Below are 21,643 nucleotides of genomic sequence, written 5' to 3' on the forward strand. Positions count from 1 at the left end.
TCACCATTAAAACTTTATGCAAGTGATTTATGGGTCAGAAAAATTAGCAAGTCCGTGGCTGAGTGCTCCATACAGCAGCATGTGTTACATGGCTGCTGACCAGAAATGCCAAGACCATTAGGTAGAAGCAAAGGGCAGCACGATGGAAAGTTAAAGATGCTTTTTGCCCATTTAACTAATTAGCCAGGTCTTTTCTCCATCCTCTGCAGCCTTCATTAATGTAACATTGAAGTGAAGGAACATTAACAATTCAGACAACATATTAATATTAACACAACACCTGCAAAATGCAAGTCCATTAGATAAACAAATGATCTTAAGCCACTGAGGCAGAAATAACATTCTGACATTTCCTAGCATGAGTATCCTGCAGAGATACTGTCCATCACTTATGCTCCATTATAAAGGCATGGCCCTTTGTACACAGGGGGCTGCTCATCTGTTACTAGTTCCTGAAGGAATGAGAAAAACTTACATTTCCATTAAGACATTTGCCAGTTTCACTTGGAAAGTGTCATACAAAGGCCATGTCATGAACGAGAAAGATCAAAATGGATTTTTAAAGATTTTACCTCTGCTAGCAAGGGATGGAGATAAAGCCTGAAGCTGATAGCTTGTAAATATTAACCTACACTTGGGATTGCTCTAGAACCTGAGCTTTCTATTATGGTGGTTTAATCTGAGACAAGTTTTCAGTAAGGAAGAAACACCTAATCACCTGGAGAACAGATAGTGCTGTAGGGAGTCACAGACTGCTAGAACCTGCCTTCCTGCACCACGTTCCCCACCAGCTAATGCTCTCCCAGACATTCCAGCTGAGGAGGCGTTCACACCCTGTGTGTATTTCTCCCTGGCTTTTTTCCAGTTTACCTAACATTGAATAGTTGATTACTTGCAAAGCAGGAGACAAACTAATGGAAAAGGGGGAAATAAAGAAGAAGGGATGAACATCCCAGACTAGTATACCCTGAGATGGCCAATGACTGGGGACAGCATCCATCTACCAACCAGGATGTGACCCAGGGACAAACAAGCAGGAGCCAGCATAAGCTCATTAAAAGATGAACAACCAAAGCTAGCCAAAAAAGTTTAAAAGATGAGGAATATGGAAAATAATCTAAATAATGTGGCAGCCAAAGGCAGTGGTAGCACGCTAACTCAACATGTACCCTGTGATGTTCAGGAAGTGAAAGCCAGGCAGTGACTTGCTAAGCAATGTCCTCTTTTGCTGCTGGTCTCTGGTCCAAACTCCTGCTCAATGCAGGATAACTTCAAAGTTGGATCAGGTTGACCTTTTCCAGTTGAGTTCTAGCAATCTTCAAAGTCAAGTATCTCACAGACCCTCTGGGTCCCTGTTCCAGTTCTTAACCATGCTCAAGTGTTGTTTGGGCTCATAGTAAGAGTCCTGAGGAGAAGGAGAAGAAATCACCTGGACTGGCCAGCCTTCAGCAAGGGCCTTGCCAGAGGAGGATTGCTTAGGAGAAACTGGCTGCAGATCAAGAGAACTAGAGCAACCACCAGGACCACTGGTTCTCAGAAGATCTGCGTCAGGAAAATATGTTCAATTTAGCAAGGTCCCCAGCAGACAATACCCAAAGGCAGCCACTCCCTGGCTGTGGGATGCTCTGCTGGGGGTGCTGCTTTCCAGGCAGGGCCATGGAGCAGAGCTTAACAGCACTGTTCCGGTTCAACCTCAGATTTGCAATTGCAGCACTGAGTGTGGGCAGGTTATAAGGGGAATAGTTGTATCAATATGGAGTGAGGGATCCAGCTGGCTCCGGCTGTATTATTCTTGGTCTGAAATGATTGCAAAGCACAACACATGAACCTTCTGGTTACCAGGACTTTCAAAGACATGGAAACCCTAGAGGGAGGGGAGCAAGGTACAGGGGACATCCACAGCAGATCAGGGTTAAAACAACCAATGAAAGTTGGCAAGGAGATGAAAGGGAAATGGGCAACACAGGATTTGGGGGTGATGTTCTCTAAATAGGGACTACTGAAACACACTGGATAGCTTCTGTTTTCAAGCAGCCTCTTGGCAGATTAAACATCCCAGAAGGTTTTATATCCAGCTCCTACAATCTTAAACTAAATATTAGGTGAGAAAAACATGCTTCTATAGAAAAGTCAGACATAGCCCTGAGTGAAAAGCAAGGAGCAGAATGAACGTATTGGGTTTGTTGAATATACAATCAACAACAGTTTTCTTGCCCCAAAAATAAAGCCAAGAGAATGAAATGCAGAGATAAGCAGGATGGAAAAGCTGCAGGAAACTTAGGTAGTCTCCCCCCACTCCACATCTCCCCAGGCACAACTCTCACCCTGCCTGGCCTCAGCGGGCAGGCTTGGAGCCACGCTGTAAATTCCTGAGAGAGCCTTACCCCCTCTGCAGCGGGGTAAGGTGCAATAGGTCTTTTCCATCTGTAACGTCTCTCTCCTGACTTTTATGTGCATCGATTCAAAAGCTATTTGATTTACTGTCATAGCGGTTGTGAAGAGTCTGGCTTGGTCTAAGGACAGCCTGAGGTTAAAGGCAGCAATGCAATTTCACCACCCTCTCCATTACAAGAAAATGTTCAGGTCTGGATTTATAGTCACGTTCCAACAAGCCCACACATCACAGCAGGCTGAAATTAGTCTCATTTACGCAATGGGATGGAGAAGAAACTGCTGAACAATCTACCAGAGTTCAGCACACACAGAGAAAGCCAAGTGGCATGGGAGTGGGTGTTGAACACCATGCTTGCTGACAGAGAGGAGAGCACACAGCTCTGATGACAGAGAGATATTTATCTCCGGCTGGAGCTACTTACACACAGACGGTAGATGGGGATAGATGAGGTAGTTTCAATGAGACTGTAACAGGTAAGAATGGGTGGCATGGGACCTATTGGTGTAAGCAAGGAAGAATCACATCCTTAAAGGCCAGAGCTGGATATGACAACTCTCCAGAGCTGGATTAGTAAGAAAGGACTTTGTTTCACACCACAGTCCCTCTGCTGTAATTGTATAAAAGAGAAAACAAGCTCTGTTCACAGTGAGATCTGCAAAACCTCACACGCTGCTGGGTGAAGGTAGCAAATGTCTCAGTCCCTGGCTGTCACAGCCAACAAGCTAACCTAGCTACTCCTGCTAGTTCCTTCACTGACTTTTATGGGTCCCTCAGCTGCAACTAAGAGCAGAGGAACCCAAGCTACATCCACCATGATATCCTGAAACTGCTCCTTTGGGCCAGAGTTTTACAAGATCAAGGAAAGTTTGGTTACAATGAAGAACCCAATGTGATGAAGAACAGCTCTTGCAACGTTATGTTCCAGTCTCTGAACTGGGAGATACAACCAGAGTTCAGCAGCATAGACCAACCTCATGAAAAGATGTACCATCACCAAAAAGCAGGCACACAGATCTGTCAGCACATTTGTGCTGCTGAAACCTACAGATCTCAGCACTGGATTATGATAAGATTTGCAACACTGTCATCTTGTAGAGCCTTGGCTTTTAATCCTTGGAAAAGGAACATTTCAGGCACCAGTTCTTGCCTCTGTGTATGAGTTCTGCAAAGCCAAAACAACAACCTCTTTTGGAGCACAGGGCATATCCTAAGATGCCCCGGAGCCTTCTTATCCTACAGACATTGCGTAGTAATCTCCAAATGACAGAACAGAAATAAAACCGTATATCCTCATGTTTTGGTGAGCCTCCAGTCCAGGCCTGACAGATACCTGGCTCTGGGTGCTGGATCTCTCAGACTGCTTAACCCTTGAATGAACAGGGAAGCTCTGTACATTTAGAAGAAGGAAAAACAACATTAAATCTGCCTTTTGTTTCTAAATCACCATCCTGGTTTGGACAACAATGCCCGTCCATTCCCCAGTGCCTGAATCTCTTACTCTACTCTGGGAATCACCAGGGCCAGTCACCACCTGCAAGGACTCTACTGTTGGAAGTGCTTCTAGCCCTGGCACAGAAGGACCTCAGTGCTTGCAGCTATTGTGGTGGTTGGATCCCAACCAGCCATATTCCTTCCAGGCAACTCAGTCAGTCATCTCTTCATATTCGGCAGTCAATGTGAATGATGTGGGTCCTAGACCTCTGTTTGGCCACTAGATCTACATGCTAGGTCAACCATTTGCAAATCTGAGCGCGACAGTTTGAAACAGACCATGTGCACTGCAATCTCCAAGCTCAGACTGAGCAGAGAGCTTCCTTGTCCTTCCCAAGCTCTGAAAATCATAGAATCACAGAATTGTTTAGGCTGGAAAAGACCTTTCAGATCATCAAGTCCAACCATTAACCAAGCACTGCGAAGTCCACCACTAAACCATATCCATAAGTGCCACATCCACACGTCTTTTAAATACCTCCAGGGATAGTGACGCTAACACCTCCCTGCACAGCCTGTTCCAATGCTTGAGAACCTTTGGTGAAGGAATTTTTCCTAATATCAAATCTAAACCTTCTCTGGTGCAACTTTAGGCCATTTCCTCTTGTCCTATTGCTTGTTGCTTGGGAGAAGAGACTGACACCCACCTCACTACACTCTCCTGTCAGGTCGCTGTCAAGAGTGATAAGGTCTCCCCTGAGCCTCCTTTTCTCCAGACTGAACAGCCCCGGTTCCCTCAGCCATTCCTCGTAAGACTTGTGCTCCAGACCCTTCACCAGCTTTGTTGCCCTTCTTTGGACCTGCTCCAGCACCTCAATGTCACTCTTGTAGTGAAGGGCCCAGAACTGGACACAGGATTCAAGGTGCAGCCTCAGCAATGCTGAGTACAGGGGGATAATCGCTGCCCTGGCCCTGCTGACCACACTATTGCTGATACAGGCCAGGATGTCATTGGCCTTCTTGGCTGCCTGGGCACAAGCTGGCCCATGTTCAGATGTCAATCAGCACCCCAAGGTCCTTTTCCACTAAGCAGCTTTCCAGCCACTCTTCCCCAACCCTGTAGCATTGTGTGGGGTTGTTGTCAGCCAAGTGCAGGACCCAGCACTTTGCAGTTGGCCTCAGCTGATCAATCCAGCCTGTCCAGATCCCTCTGCAGAGCCTTCCTACCCTCCAGCTGATCAACACTCCCACCCAAGTAGTGTCATCTGCAAAATTACTGAGGGTGCACTCGATCCAGTTGTCCAGATCACTGATAAAGATACTAAACAGAACTGGCTCCAGGAATGAGCCCTTGGGAACACCACTTGTGACTGGCCACCAACTGGATTTAACTCCATTCGCCACCACTCTTTGGGCTCAGACCTCCAGCCAGTTTTTTACCCGGAGAACAGCACATCCGCCCAAGCCCTGAGCAGCCAGTTTCTTCAGGAGAATGCTGTGGGAAATGGTGTCAAAGGCTTTACTAGAAGACTAGTTTCAGTCTAGTTCTGAAACTCCTACACTGTTTCCTCTCTGCTGTACTGTATTTCCAGCAGACATACGGTAAGTTGAAGTCCCCCATGAGAACAAGGGCTAGTGATTGTGAGACTTCTTACAGCTGCTTACAAAATATTTTGTCAGCCTCTTCATCCTGGTTGGGTGGTCTGTCACAGACTCCTACCATGATATCTGCCTTGCTGGTCTTCCCCTTGATTCTTACCTATGAACACCCAACCCTATTGTCACCATCACGAAGCTCCAGACAGCCAAAACACTCCTTAACATACAGGGCTACTGCACTGCCTCTCCTTCCTTGCCTATCCCTTCTAAAAAGTTTACAGCCACCCATTGCAGCATCCTAGTTATGCAAGTCATTTTCATGATGCCAGCTATGTCACAGTTTTCCTGCTGTGCAATGGCTTCTAGGTCCTCCTGTCTGTTGCCCATACTTTGTGCATTGGTGTAGATGCACTTCAGTTGGGATACTGATCCTGACACCTTTTTGGAGGGGAAGACCTAATTCCTATGTCACCATTCTCAGGTGCTTCCATGGTTTCTAAGACATCAATAACCCTTGTGTCTTTGCTGCTGCATGGATGTCCATCCCCTGCCTCCACTGAGGTGGCAGACCAAAGAAGCTCGCTAGCACATCATCCCTCAAATGCTAGCAACTTCTCTAAATGCTTGTGGGAGATGTCCCACATAGCAGGAGAGGTACCAACCCCATTTCAGCTTGAGCTTGTTCCATAGCACACAATGATAGATCCCATATGAAAAGGTAGCAATGCATGGATTGTCTGTAAATTAAAGCATGGGAAATACAGTTTATGGTATGTGCAATCCAGGCACATTATACCCTTTTTGAAAGCCACACTCCCATTGTTATTTAACATCCTGAAAGTTTCAGCCAGAGATGCAGTCTCCCATCCGCACCCCGAACTGGCCTGGGAATGGCTGAGAAGAAGAAAGGGAGCTTGAAATGAACTGTGGAAAGATTTAAGTGCTCTAACTGTTGCTTTCCAATACAATTTTCCACTTGGGGCAGGGAAGGGAAGGAGAGAGCCTGACAGCAGTTTAGAGCCAGTCACAATTGTGACAGGTTCTTCTTTTCCATTTCCAACCAGCTCACAGGCAGAAGGAGCACTTTAACTTCCATTAATTATCACAGCCTGATTCCAGCCCAGGGTTTCAGAGCAGCAGTGGCAAACTTTTAGGAGCAGTTAGGAGCAGGTCCTGCCTCAAACTATGTTACTCAGCTCAGTGCAGAAAAACTCTGCTGTTCATGGCAGCAAGAACTACTGCAACTCTTCTTACAGTACCTTAGTTTGCAGCTAAAAGCAACTCCCATAGGCAGCACCACTACTGCCAGGGAAGACGATCAGACAAATTACTTCCTTTGATTTGGACTCTGAGAACAGGTTAACAGTCATTTAATGGACAGATCTGTTGCACACCCAAGCCATACACACACAAAAAAAGGAGCTTAACAGAGGAGTACATCACTTCTGTCTCCTCTTTGGCTATCAGAGACTCCTGCTGCAACTCTACCACTATGTGACGTTTACTGCATTTTTCAGTACTGATCGCTGGATATGCAACTTGGAAGTATGAATGTGGTGTTTAGGGAGAAATGGACAGCTTGAATAGATACAGCCCTCATATAATTGGGACAAAATTACTATGAAATGTTGCTATGTGGTTTCTCCGACTGCTTGGCTTCATTACAAACTATTAAAGATCATTATAGAAAAATGGCTGTAATTGAGATGTGCCTGGGGGGGGACTAAGCATGTCCTACCTCAGCATTTCAGCCCATGCTGTCCCATGTCCTTTCCTGCTCCTCTGCGAACAAGGCTGATTCACCCTCAGCTGGTTTCCCCTGCTGAGAACCAGCCCCTGCTCCAACCTAGCGCCTGGCTGCAGGTAACATCCTGAGCAGCTGTCTTGGAGTTCAGGTGATTTGTGGCTCTGAGCTGAAAACAAGCCCAGCCACAAGCAAGGCAGTAGTTTCCCCGCCTTCACCATCTGGAAAGCTGATGGCTCCAACTGTGGCAAATATATACAGCAGGTCAGGAGCAAGGTAGCATGCCTGTGTGTTCACAGACATGTTGTAAAGGAGGACTGGCTGTGAATTCAAATTTAGAGTGATTGGGACATATTGTGCTGGGATGCTGAGGTTCACACAGCAGCAGCCCTCTCCAGCTCCACATTCAGCTCTGAGTCACACAGGAACTAGCCTAGGGAGCAATTACTGGTGTACAAATGCTCTTGAGCTGCAACAAAAGGATGGCAAGGAGTTTCCCATCAAAAACTCTTGATGTCTTTATCTCTCCCACTTAGGCTGGGAGGATACTTCCTCCTGCTTAGACAAGCAAAGCCTCAGCAGAGCATCTCTCGGGGGCCTGAGATGCTGGAACAGAAGTCCAATGACATGAATCGGGTGAGCCACAGGCACTGCAGCACAGCAGTTTCTCCCTGCCAGCATCACCCTCCTTCCATGCCAGCACTTGTGACTGCGGGAACTACGCTCCGTTACGAACAAGCTGTTCCTCTAATTCAGCCCTCCTGACTCTTCTGCTAAAGAAGATTTTCCTGAAATTGTCTGGGGCTTTGGCTAGCCACTTTTACATCTGATTTCGGTCCTCTAGCTGTCACTGCACCACTCCCTGCAAGCCCAGCCTGGGCTACTGAGAGCCACGGGGCAGGAGAAAACCACTGAACCCAGAAAACCCTACTCTAAAAACCAGGTCTGCAGCACTAACAAGGTCCCCACACCTCCATCCTTCCCCTTGCATCCTTGCACACACACAAGCTTTTTATTCTAGCAGCCCCATGGACTACCCTAGGACTGAAAGGGAAAAACGCAACAGCAAGTGCATGCCTAGATGTTCATTTTGTATGTGCTGACAGTCTCACTTTAATCCTACTTTCCACATTTAAGGTGTTAATGGGAACCTTGATGCATTTCAGAGGGAACACGCACAGATAGAAGATAGATGCGTGAGTCTAATACCCTGCTTCCAGATTTCATATCAAGTGCTGGATTTGTTTATATCCATATGATACAATCTCCATAAAAGCAATCAACCACCACAGAAAGGAGATATTTGAGTATCGGCACAGCCTTCACACAGACTAGGCATTACGTTTGCTTTTATGATGCAGAATAATATAACAGATTCCTTCTATAAATTCCCAAATGTTGGTATTAAGTATTGCTTCTCTGATAAAATATGCTGCAACATACAGTAGTACATGATGTGGCATTTACACAAGTCTTTTCTCTATATAAGATTTGCTGGCTTTTAAACAAATCTGTCTCTTCTATACACTACAGAAGCACAAGATGAGTAATTATGTTCTCTGCTTAATAATGTTTTTACACTGGCCAATTTAACAGCTAATCTCCACAAACCTCTGAGATAGTCCCCCAGCAGCTACATTTGCATGTTGTAATCAAGTCTTGCTATTAAATCATACTTTGCAACAATAGCTGAGCTGTCAACTACAAGCAGGGGCTCTGATGGTGACACCATGCAGGCAAAAGCCCTGGATAAACATGCACAAAGCCACACTGCTCTGCCAGCTAAAAGAGCATCCCTTCACGCTATGGGTAGCTCAGGAATGGCTGCATCCACCATGGATCTCAGGACAAGCATCCTTTGCCTCTCTCTGCTTTTTGGAGCAGACAGTGAGCTTGCAGGTTGTTGTCTCTAGGCCTGAATGCTGCTCTCTGCAGTGGTGCAAAGCCAAACTAGTTTGGCTGTTGTGCTCTGTCTTACTCCTCAGGCTGCTTCCTGTGGTGTCTGAAAAATTTAGCTCTCTGGGTGCAACAGAGAGAGCCCTTTGTTGCAAAGCAGTCCCCCCCTTGGCTTTATGGGCAGAACAGGTTGTGGAGCCATGGAGTGAATCAGAGCACTGCACCCTTCAGGGTTAACTACCCTCCTTGATAATAGCCTGCCCAATTTTCTGGTTTCTTCGCTGTCTTTGTTTTTCACAGTACAGCATGAAGATGCAGCTGAGAGAGGTGGCAGGCCAGCACTCTTTCAATTAAGTGTCGCTGTTAAGTGTCATCATATTTTGGGTGTGGAGCCTAGGAATGGCTGGTGTGACAGAATGAAGCAGATGTTTGATATTCCTCTAGTGGCTTCTGCTAGGGACTCACACCCTGCTCCTCAGTGTCCCTTTCATCCTCCCAAAAATTCATCTCCAAAGAGACCCAGAAACCCCAGCTTAGCTCAGCACCATACTCCTGCTCACGTGGATTCACTGAAGCAGCATGTCACTTCTCCTCTGTTCTCCCACTAACCCAGTTTTCTCTCGATGATGATGATAGGGACTGCAAAGATCTGAGTGGTCCAAGTGCATCTGTCAAACAACTGCATCAGGAGGCAATTCCTATGAATTCCCTGCAGCAAACATCATTGCACTGGTCGAGGCTGCTATCGGTGCAGCCTGGAAAACTCTTGCTCTGAATCACAGTCTGCCTCTCTGCACTCCTCTGCAACATCTGCAAATGTGCAATAAAGAGCAGAGCCCTTGTTGAATCCTGCCTTTTGCAGTAGCTGTACCATGAGGCAGAGTTTCAACACAGTGATGCAGATCAGCTGCAGCCCGGCTGCGTTGATGATGTCTTTCTGTCCTAATGAGTCTTCCTACGCACTAGCACAACATTTATTTCTACCTTGCCATGTACTTCCTGTTTATCCAGAAATATGACAAGGTCTCCTTCCATTTAACATGGAGACAGAGGGAAAGGATAATTTCTTGCTGGAATTGGGATAGATCAATCTAGATTCAATCTGTCTCACTAACTGCTGGGGGCTGGGACTGACCTGGGGCTGGCCCAGTGTGTGAGCGCAGACAGCCTGCTCCCAGCCTCTCCTGCTTTACGTGGTAAACAAGTCACACCAGATCTCTTTAAGTATGATGGACCCTGCCTGCTCCCCTGTAACTTGGACACTTGTGCCCAGCCTGATGTCACCAGGCAAGTGGCACCACACCAGATGGTGCCTGGCTGGCAGCAAGGCTGCAAATGAACACTGAGTTAAAATAAAGCATGAAAAACTCATTAATAAGATGACTTCTCCAGCAGGTGCCCTGTTATACTTCAACAGAGCTGCCTCCCCACCTCTCTACATCCTATTTGACCACAAAGTCCTTCCTAGGGGTACTTCCAGTGGAGCCAAGCCGGTGTGGCCTTTCCTGTCTGCCAAGACAACTGCATGTGTAGCTGCTTGCTAACCTGATTGTGATGAGGTGAGTAGGGTTTGCATCAACTCTGTTACTACATCAGGCTGTTTAAGCTGGACTGTCTGAGCAAAATGAAATCATGCCAGAGATGCAACACGTACAAGAGCTCTGCCAGGGCTGGCTTTCACCAGGGGAAAGGGGGATGTGATAAGCAGTCAGGATGCTGGTCTCTGCTCAGCTCAGTCGGAGATGTAAAGAAATATATACCGGAAGCCCAGATGGAGGCAAGAAGTCTGCTGAACAAGCAGCCATCTGATCAGTAAGAGATGCTCAGTAACAGTTAATCAATGCTGTGTTCAAATGTCAAAGTTAACAGAGGAGCTGGAGGTCAGAGAGCAAGAAGAGAGAGAGGGGAAGTAGGGAGTTGCTTAGTTCACGAGGCGAGCGTCATGAGTAGCATGGCACCACAGAAGCAGCGAAGCCAGACAAGACCTTACCCAGGCTAAAACTCAGGCTGGGCTCTGCCCCACATGTGGGCAGGTAGGCAGACCTGTGTGTACCAGCCAGACGAAGGTAATGGTGCCCAAAGTACCAGAACTTTGCAGTAAGCAAGACTTGAGTGGCAAGAATATAGATTCACTTTCCTCTATTCCCTCCTGTTGATGATCACAAAGTGCTTTATAAATGCTAATAAAAAAGTCCCAGAGGAGTCTTGCTCTTTCCTGCTTTACAGATGGAGATGGAGCAGAGACAGACAATGTGACTTGTCAGAGACCATGCAAGGGATAGTCTCTGAGTTCAGAGCTGTGCCTGGACCTTCTGCCCTGCTTGTGGTGAGCTGATGAGGGGAGCAGTGGGGTCACCAGAGAAAAGGGACATTTCCAGATAGATCAGCAGAAGCAGAAAAACTTGCAGGACATGGTGGCCAATAATGATGATGCTCACTTAAGGGTGCTTCTGGTCATCAGCCCCATTTTAGATGAGACAGGTGAAGGACAAAATTTAAGATGCTCAAAGCTGATCTAAGGAATCTAGTCATCTCCCATTAAAATTAATGGAAACATTAATGCAAAGTACACTCAGATCTCAAGCAGGTTCTTTCCAAGCAAGATCTTTCCATTAACTTGAAAGGAAGTTGTACCCAAATCCTCTTACATTGCTGGGAATGCCTCAGCTGAAATAGGCAAAGTCAGGTTACAGATCTATTAGGCTCCAGACTGACTAATGCATGAGAAATTGGAAGAGGTGAAAACACTAAGCTGTAAGAGGAACCCCACTCAGGGTGACCTTGACACAGCAAGGGACTGAGCACATAAAACATGTTTGTGATTGGAAGCTCCTTTTTTCAATGGAGAAGACACAGGGAGGTGTGGAGAGAACAGTGTCCGTTGCCAGACTGATTTAGCTGCCCTGACCTGTGGAAAAAACACCGAAAAGCAGCAAGACCCAGAACAAAGCACAGCAACAGCTGGAAAAGTAGAACTGCTCACCGTTGCTGCCTGGAGGGGGTAAGAAGAAATGCTTCCACTCACCCTCAGATTTCTGAGGACATAATTTCAAACAATAAGGTACGCTGAATACCCAGCTAAGCAAAGTATGTGAAGAAAGGGTAGGACTCAAAGCAAATGCCCTGTTCTTCCAGGCCCAGTAGCTGGCAAAACCCAGCTCTGCAAAGAAGTGAGTGGTATCAGTGCAAAGCTGATCCTTTATGTTAACACAGAGATGTGTGACAGGAATTTAAGACTAGGAGGATTATTCCAGCAGCTGACCTCTTGGGCCTGGAGGGCTTCAGGTAGCTACTGCTCCATTAAATCCACTGATTTGTAGGGTCTAAAATACCTTCCAGAAGTACACTTGTCCTTTAGAGACAGAGAATTCCCTGGTCTTCTCTTGGGACATTTTGCCAGTGGTTCATCTATACTGCCTTTCAAACGTGTGCTTTACTTCTAGTCTGAATGCTTCAGCTCTCAGCCAGTAGATCTCTATGAGAGAGCAATCCCAGGTGGCTGAAAACCCACCTGGGTTACTCCAGCGTACATGGCTGATCCCCTGGTGACCGAGGGCGCTTAGCACTGAACAGACCATAGAGGTCCTGCCCACAGCAAGCTGAAAGCCTTTGCTCCCCAGAAGGAGAGTGCAGATCAAAGAGCACATTGGCAAGCAGGAGTGGAAGGTCTATCTCCAAACAAAACCACCACCATGAACACAACCCATGCTCCAAGTACTTAGCATCCCCTCCATCATCTTTGGTCTTAACTACACTGTCTGCCACTGCATGCAGCTTTCAATCATTAGTTTGTACCTAAAGCATATCCTAATAAAGCAGAAGAAGGTGGCACATGCACTTGCCCACTGGAAACATCGCAGGGTGGACAGAAAAACCTGTACCTGGCAGAGAAGTCACTTGTACTATGACTATTCATTCAAAGACACAGAGACTAAGCTAAAACAAGGACTCTCTTTCCATATTTGTTATGAAAAAATATGTCTAGAAATCCTCCTGGGAAACAGATAGCTAGGGGGTCTTGTGATTTTCTAGCCAAATTTCAGCTCTGGAGAGGGCCTTCCTTGACACAGAATCAATCCAGCGACGTGTGTACAAGATGAAACTGAGAGGTGCTTCTTGTGAAATGTCAGATCTGCCCTCTCCCATGTACATAAGGGCTACGCAGAGACCCATCTGATTCAGGACTACTAAGAAAACCCAGATGCGTATCTTGGCAATTCTAGAGCTATATCTAGTCCAGATATAGCTCACTGCCTTGGGCATGTCAGGCATATATACAGGCCAGGGAAATGGTGCTGAAATGCTGCTGAGGGCTTCTAACCACATTGTTAAGCAAATGGATATGTAAACAGATCTCCAGGGATGACACATGGAGACAGCATCTCTGACTCAATTACAATTGCAGCTGATTTTCTCACCTACCTAACTACCACTGAATACCAAGATATCTAACACTGATACCGGGAGGTTTCATAGCTCCTTTCCAAGCAAACACTCTGAAACAAGCAAGACAACAAACTCCCCTGACTCAACCTAGAGATTATGGAGGTCCTGCACTCACCCAGGTTTAAGAGCTCAGTTCTTCCCCACCTTGAGGATGGGAGCACACACTGACTGCTCTGGTACCCTTTCGAAGATTTAGAAAGAGAGCTACTGGTCAGTGTGGGATATTGTGTAGGCCACCAAAGAAAGCTTCAAATGTTCATTTGGAAGGGGTCAGATTATTTTCAAATCCCACCTACTTGCTCAGGGGAAAGGCTGGTTTCCTTGATCACCTTTTCCACTTGCAGTCCCCATATCACACTGACACTCCAAGGAGTTGACAGTTACTATTTCTACAGCACTGCTGGATTGGAAACCTGTTATTAAGTAGCAGGGTGGCAGGAGGGGGCAGGTCTTTGTCAAGAAAAGGAGCTAAGTAGTACCTGGGTAGAGCCTTTTGCATCTTTTGCATCTTCATCACCTAGAAGTGGCCGTAGGGTCCCTTCAGCAAGAAAGGAACAATTCTCTGCTCCTCAAAGTCTCAAGTCACAAAGGCTATTTTTGCAGCATACATACCAGCAGACTTGGTTGTGACACACAGAAAACTGAGTTCATACCTTAGGCAGAAAGGATTATGCATCTTTTTAAGTTTTAAAGGTCAACCTCCAGACAATTAACCCTACACTGAACCATGTAATAAGGCAGGTTAGGCACCCAGTGACTGTGATCTGTGCAGCAGCTCCTTGTACGAACAACCCACTCTGCAAGCCTCCATTTCTCATAATGAACAAAACATAGCATGGTAAACCTGCCAGCTCATTGAAAAGAAACTAGGTCCATGCTAAAGTCCAACACATGAGCTGTACACTTGAGAAGTACATCTGAAAACACATCAGTTATGCCATATCAACTGGTATTTTGCTCCTAGCACACCCAGTCAACAGTTCTCCTAGCAAAAAAGAATGAACTCCAAACAATTCTGCTCTGCTCTACTCAGAAAAATACTCCTTCCAAATATCCACCCAAGCTTTGTTTACACCAAACCTGCTGCAGCCTTGAATGGTAGTAATAAATGGAGTGAGCTAATGTGTTAGTGACAAATAACCCATTCAAGCAATTCAAACATAATTATAGGTTGGCTCTCCTGATGTAACATTGGGTACATCACTGCAGATATTACATTCACCTTATGAAAAGATTGCACAGAGGAGTTCAGTTGGTAACCCAAACAGCATTATACATCATAAGCCTGTCAGCATCAGGAGTGCATGCACCCTGGCATTTAAAGTCCTGGTGTTTTAAGTGATAATCCAATGTACCAGGCATCATTGATCTCTACATAAAAAGGGGGCACCATTTTTCCTTTCAACTGGAGCTATTTTTCACTTCTTATGCTAAAGAGCTGTGTGGTGCTGCCCGCAAGTGGCTACATTGCACAGCAGTTTTATCTGTAGCACTCTGGGTCCCTGGAGAGAAAGAATAATCAATACTCCAACACTGCTTTTGTAAGAGGTCTCTAAGTGCTTCCATGTGAGATGCTGCTCCTTTGGGTTTAGAAATTACTCTGAAGAGAAAATGAAAGCCGCCACTGCAAATTCGTAATCCTGACACAAACCCCAGCTGCAGCAAGGAATTAAAATGAAATTCATTGGTGAGCTGCAAGCTGGTTTATTGGCAAAGGTGCTGTCTGTGATGTGAGGATGGGACCTCAAAAAGAGACCAATACCTGGAGGCTAAGGGAGCGGGAAAATTGTTAGAGGAGAATCAGCTGTGGGTACTGCAAGTATGGCCCACATAACAGAATGGATCTTGACAGGAATGTATAGCTCTTCAGCAGGTATGGTACGGCAGGAACCCTGAGCACTGCATCACCTGAGAAAGGTAAAGGTAATCAGAGTCTTGGGAGGAAAGATAAAGGCATTTGAAAGGTTGGGCTTGCTGTGGGTAGGTGAGCAGAGCCTAGAAGGTCTCCAGAGAAGTATATGGATAGTGATAGCAAATGCGGGAAACATACTTAATCTTCTCTTTCTTGGATACAACCAAAAGATACTATTTGTTTTACAACTTTTTTTTTCCCAGGGGGATCTCAAGTTGGCTTTGGCTTTTCCTGTATGCAGGATGGAAGAAGTCTTTCATGACCTTTACTGATGTCATCCTTCCATCTGCCTGGCAGCCCAGAAGAGTAGAACCAGGCACACCAAGCAGGCAGGCTTCAGAGCAGGCAGCTGGCGCTTCCTCAGCACAGCAGGTATCATATTCCTAGACTGGGGACTGGTCAGTGCATGTTATAAGATGGGATTCATGAGCCATGGTGGATGTGAATGGCCTTGACAGTCTTTTACTGCCTGGCTGAATTTTGCAACTGGATCCTGTGCAGGGCCAGAGAAACCAAGCCTGTGCAGAGGCCATGGCAGAAAGCCAGTCCCACCTTCAACACTCGATTCATGCTGCAGCCATACCGCAGGATGGCAGAGCTGTCCTCTCCTGGATGTCTCTTATGAGACCCCACTTGGAGTACTGCATACAGGTCTGGCGTTCCCAACATAAGAAGGACATGGAGCTGTTGGAGCAAGTCCAGAGGAGGGACACAAGGATGATAAGGGGAATGGAGCATCTCTCATATGAAGTCATGGCGAAGAAAGTTGTGGCTGGTGACGCGTGGCAACACTTCAGCCTGGAGAAGAAAATGCTGCATGGAGACCTCATAGCAGCCTTCCCATATCTGAAGGGGGCTGCAAGGATGCTGGAGAGGGACTCTTCATCAGGGACTGTAGCGATAGGACAAGGGGTAAAGGGTTCAAACTTAATCAGAGGAGATTTAGGTTAGATATAAGGAAGAAATTCTTTACTGTGAGAGTGGTGAGGCACTGGGACAGGCTGTCTGAGAAAGTTGTAGCTGCCCCATCCCTGGCAGTGTTCAAGGCCAGGTTGTACAGGGCTTTGAACTACCTGGTTTAGTGGAAAGTATCCCTGCCTATGGCAGGGTGTTGGAACTAGATGATCTTAAGGTCCCTCCCAACCCAAACCATCCTATGATTCTATCTGACTGCTCTGGGGCCATGTGAAGGCTGACAATACACTCCTGTTCTGAATGTCACCCATCTCATGTCACTGGTCATCTCTGTGTCACAGCACAGTGCTCCCGATGCAGAACAGCTGTCCTGCAGCAGCCCTGTGCTCTGTCAATTATACTGACTGAACGACATTAGGAAGAATTCAAGTAACATGGCTTAAAAATGAGAAAGCAGACTGCTTGCTTCTGCATGAGGTCAAGTCATTTCCTCTGGGGCCAGGAAGGGCTGAAGAGATTGGAAGGACTGGCAGCCAAGGGGATGAAAGTGCCTGGGTCTGAGCAGAGAAAAAGGGGAGAATTCATGTTCTCTGGTCTCACCCCTGAGACTACAGGGACAGTGACAGCCTCTCTGCTCCATACGGCTCTAAGTACAGCACTTAGATGGCTACTGGGACCCTCAAGTGCCATCAGATACCAACATATTACAGCAGAGGATGGGGGGTGGGGGTGAGCAGCTGGGTGCTCAGCACCTCTTCTACTCTTGGTCCAAGGCTCCCAATGCTCCACTGAGTCTGGTATCCCCAAAGTGCTGGGTACCTGGAGTATGACAGCGGAGCGGGCACCTGACGAGCACTGTGCCTGTGAACACTGTTGCAGGCAGGCAAGCAACAGGAAGCTGCAAAAATTTCTTGGCAGGGTTTTATCATTTTAAACAGAACAAATTCCAATTGATTGCACTTGTAAGAGCCTGCACAGTACTTGCACTTCTACCCTAAGCAATAGAAATTTTAATTGCTCTGGTAATTACACTTTCAGCAATGCTGCGGTCCTTTGTTCTGCAAGTGGGAGGCCAATATCCACTGTTCTCCGGTGGCCCCATCTGGCTGCAGCTTGGAACAGCATTTGCCACTTGGAGGGGAAGGGACACTTCCAGGGACCAGGGTGACACGGAGCCTGGTGACGCACAGTCCTGCTCACACAGATCTCTGGGGCATCGGGCACACTCCCCAGGCCAGAACGAGTTCCCGTTGACCTGGATCACCTCAGTTTCCTCCTGTTAGAGTTGCTGCTCGAGAGCTTCACACACCTGCACTCCTGCTACAAGTCTGTGCCTGGCATGGGTCCCAGCCCTGACTCTCTGCCAAGGATACTGGGCACCAGTGTGCACATTTCCAGTCTTTCCCACGCATGAGCTTGCAGTGTGTCACCAGCATGTCTTCTCCGGACTGTAAATGGCTCCAAAACACAGTGCAGACACAAGTGTTACATTGCTTTAGATTTAGCTTTAGAAGGATGCGGAAGGGCTGTTACCCCCTTGGGTCCTGATGAGTACAGTCAAAACCTGACTAGGCTTGGGAGAACACGAGGCCTACAGTTCACCCTTGGAAATTGCTAGGGAAAAATTATCATGAAAACTGCCATGGTATTTTATGGATATTTAAATTAACCCTATGAAAGCCCCAAAGTTTGAAAAGTTCAGTCTCTGCACAGCTAAGCAGGACCCATGACTGGTGCTTCACTGTTCAAATGTACTGCTCAAACAAAGCTGCAGAGCACGTGGGCTCCTCCAAAATCACCCAGGGTACAACTAGAATCAAGCACATCTTAGACTCAAGGGCACAATACCTGCAAGAATACATCAGCACAGACCTTCATACTTCAGTTCACTGGCCAAGGACTGTCAGAGGTGCTGGGCTGCATGCACAGGGTTTAGGGCGACAAGTGTGTGTGCAAACTTAGTGGGGCATTCCCTGGGAAATGGGATCCTGCTCCCCCTGGGCTGGCTAAGCAAGCTACAAAATACAAAGCATGCGGCCCGGCAGGGAGGTATAACTGTAGTCTGGATCATCAGACACGTTCAAAGTCTGGGTTTACTTGCAATCCTACTCATCCTGCCTACACCATATTCTTCCAGCCTGTGATCCCGGCTGGGATGGCTTGGGCTCAGCTCCCGTGCTTGCCAGAAATGCAGGTCACAGCCATACATGTCTAAATCAACAGCTGCCAACATACCTCAGCTACTTTGTCACATGCTGAACCACTCACAGCTAAAAAAGCAAGGTTTCCAAGTGGAACTGCTATTGGCCTTAGCACTTAAACAAAATAGCTCCACTCCCATCCTCAGAGTTTCCTCAAACAATGGCACAGAACACCCACTGGAGCCTGGGGAGAGGAGGGTTTGCGGCAGAAAAGACTGCAGCTGCTGATCTTTGAGATATACACCACACAATTAGAAACACTGGATCTATAAACATCCTTAACAAACCCCAATAGGTCTGGGGTTTTTTTTCCTCTCTGTCCATTGTGTGCCACCGCCTTTAAAAATCTCAAAAACAAATGCTCTTCCCTTGTTGATTTTATGCTTTGGCGCTGAACTGCACATTTGCCTGTTAGCTTGGTGGTGCTGGAGGTACCAGCTCTGCTCGTCCATGCCTTAGTGGCCAGGCTAGGCAGGATGGGACCATGTATCTTGTGCTAATTGCCCATCCACAGGTGGGAAGAATTCTCCCAGAAATTATCACCCTTCTTGTTTAAACACTAAGATTTCTCGGCTTAGAAAGGAGTGCTATTTGTGGATGTCCCTCTTCCTCACTGGGACTATTCCATCAGCATTTCAGAGCAGATCAAATTACAGACTGTTCTATTCATTGACAACTTCATGTCCCCTCTTTTTTTAGGTTAGCCTTCAATAACTGGCAAGAAACAGAACTATATGGGTGGAGGTAACAGGCTACGGATTTATGACATTCTGGTATTCAGGCAAAGTATCCCAGAGTGAACACAGAAATATCCTGAACTGTGCTACTGCTGTCAATTTGATAATGAGAATGTGAATTGAAATAAAAATATCTTGGGTGCCAATTCACTACAGCAGCTGGTAAAAATAGGCAGAATACCTAGAAATTGAGGACTCTGTGCTCCAAACACATCCAAAGCTTCAATATCATATGGTACCTTATAAAAACAGAGCACGTGGCTGCACTGAGGCTACAGTACCAAAAATGAAAGGCCACTCAGTGAACTCACACATGAGCTTTAGTGACAAGAATGGGGTGCCTTGTTTCTGTAGCTGAGCAGAGGTGAGGGCTACTCTGCAGCCTTTGGATGTTTACCTCCAGCCTGCACTCCCAGCATGACCCCAGCATAAACGAGTGCAGGGTCTGAGTTGCAAACACCCCTGGGCAAAGCCTGGGTGAGTTCTGCCAGAGCCTGTGGTACCCAAGAGCTGGCCTTTTAGCCAAATAAAAGCAGCTTTCAAACACTGCAGAAAAAAGGGGACTGCAGGGCCTCGTACATTTTGAAGGATCTGGCCTTTACCAGAGCTGTTCCCAGTTTCAGGTCAAGCCCGAAGCCTGTTTTAATCTACTTTTAAGTGGTACAAGCAGCTGTGATCACTTTGCCAGAAGGCAAGGCAGCCTCCTTTCAATGCACCTTCCCCTGTCTGCTGCATGCAATCTTCCGCAGGACTTACTTGTTGCTGTCCCGGTACTGATAGATATAACAGCCTTGAGGCATCCCACTCTCTTGGTCCAAGGTAAATGAGAGCTTCAGCTGCAGAGGAGAGGGGATGGGGAAGAATGAAAAGAGGGAGAGAAGGGGGAAAAAAAAGGCAACATTTTAGGCTCTCAGTCATCACAGCAACTTCAAGTGAGGCTTGTGGGAGAAAGCTTAACTCACCAAGACTGACACGCAAACACCGTGGCCTGGAACATACTGTGGGGTTCCAAACCTCAGCAAAAAGTCACATGCATTGCAGAAACCTCTTGCTTTTTCCACCCTTTGTTACTATAAAGTGTTTGTGGTTCTTCTGAAATGCATGGGTCATAGCAGTTCACCCCTCCAAACCCACCCACACACACCATCCTTCACCAAAGCAATTGCGGTTCCCCTCAGACACTAAAGAAATGAGTCTTCTCCATCGGCAGCTGTGGTTCCCACGAGTCTTTCTCTGAAAACTTTCCCGTCTCCATCTCATTCCTCCAGTGCATTAAAACAGAGGAGAAACCACAGAGGGAAAGGTGACAGATTTTTCCTTCTGTGCAGAGTTATTAAAGAGCTGTTAGAAGGGTCTGCAGTTTGGATCTGCGTCCGGCAGGAGGCTATGGTGTGACCTGGAAGCTGCTTTCTTGGCAGCTCCAAGAAGGCGTTCGGCAAGGGTTTTCAGATTTCAAACACGGCTGATATTATTTAAGGGGGGGAAATTAATCCTCTTTCAACAAGCAAGAGAACAATTCTGCGGGGAGACTTTTTTGCTGAAAATGTCTCCAGCGATTTTATATGCTGAACTGCCTAGAAAACAGCTCAGGGCTGAGCCCTGCAACAGCCCTGCACACGGAGCAGCCCCTCATTACCCAGTGGAAGGCTGCTGGCCCCCAGACCAGTGTCTTAATAACTCCCACAGCCATGAGGTGAAGCCCCTGGGCTCTGCAAAAGGGCTGCAGACCCTGACCAGGAGCCAGTAGGCTGGGTAAGAGGGGCAGCATCCTTCAGAAGAGGTAGCTACAGTTGTTATCTGCTGAGCGCTTTGGCTTATTTGGGGTCACAGAGATGATTACCGCCAGGGCTGTGATCACTGCTAGATCATGCAGGACTCTTGAAACAGTTTGGGAAGTCCATTGCAAGGGCTAAAAGTCGAAGGAGGTTTGTTATGATGAGCCTGACCTTTTTAAGCAGGGAAAGGATGAGAAAGCAGTGTTGAGCCTCTCCATTTGATCAGAGAGCCCTCTCCTCTGGGCTCCAAGGAAATTAACAGCTTATTCATGAATGAACACAGAATTAAAACATCTTTCTCTTTTAGGCTGTAAAGAAACCCTATGTGCTCAATCATTAGATGGTGCGCTGATTTTTTCTTCCCTAAAGGGTACCAAAATAATACGCTGTGCTCTCACTGACCCGAATAAAACTGCATACCATGCAATCATCAAAAAATTCACCATCCTGGATACACGTTAAGAACTGAGTACCAGGCTGAGGCCAAATCCAGCTGCTCTCCCTTGACTTCTATGCCCCTAACTCTGCAAGCCATTCTAAAACACATACTCCTGCAACAGCATGTAACACATGTGTCCATGGTACATGTATC

The 21,643-nt window shown here is 46.8% G+C and overlaps 1 protein-coding gene across 1 annotated transcript in view; it reads right to left on the bottom strand.

Moving 5' to 3' along the window:
• The window catches only part of DIS3L2 (DIS3 like 3'-5' exoribonuclease 2), a gene marked incomplete at its 5' end in the record, with an annotated part of 39,623 nt that extends 19,511 nt beyond the window's left edge, over positions 1–20,112 (bottom strand). The window contains one exon of the mRNA XM_010016416.1: positions 20,033–20,112. Within this exon, the coding sequence (XP_010014718.1) occupies positions 20,033–20,112 (80 nt within the window). The remainder of the gene's footprint in view (positions 1–20,032) is intronic.
• Between the last annotated feature and the right edge of the window lie 1,531 nt (positions 20,113–21,643).

This window comes from Nestor notabilis, unplaced genomic scaffold (genome assembly GCF_000696875.1).
Source record: "Nestor notabilis isolate BGI_N333 unplaced genomic scaffold, ASM69687v1 scaffold13246, whole genome shotgun sequence".
Taxonomy (NCBI): Eukaryota; Metazoa; Chordata; class Aves; order Psittaciformes; family Psittacidae; genus Nestor; species Nestor notabilis.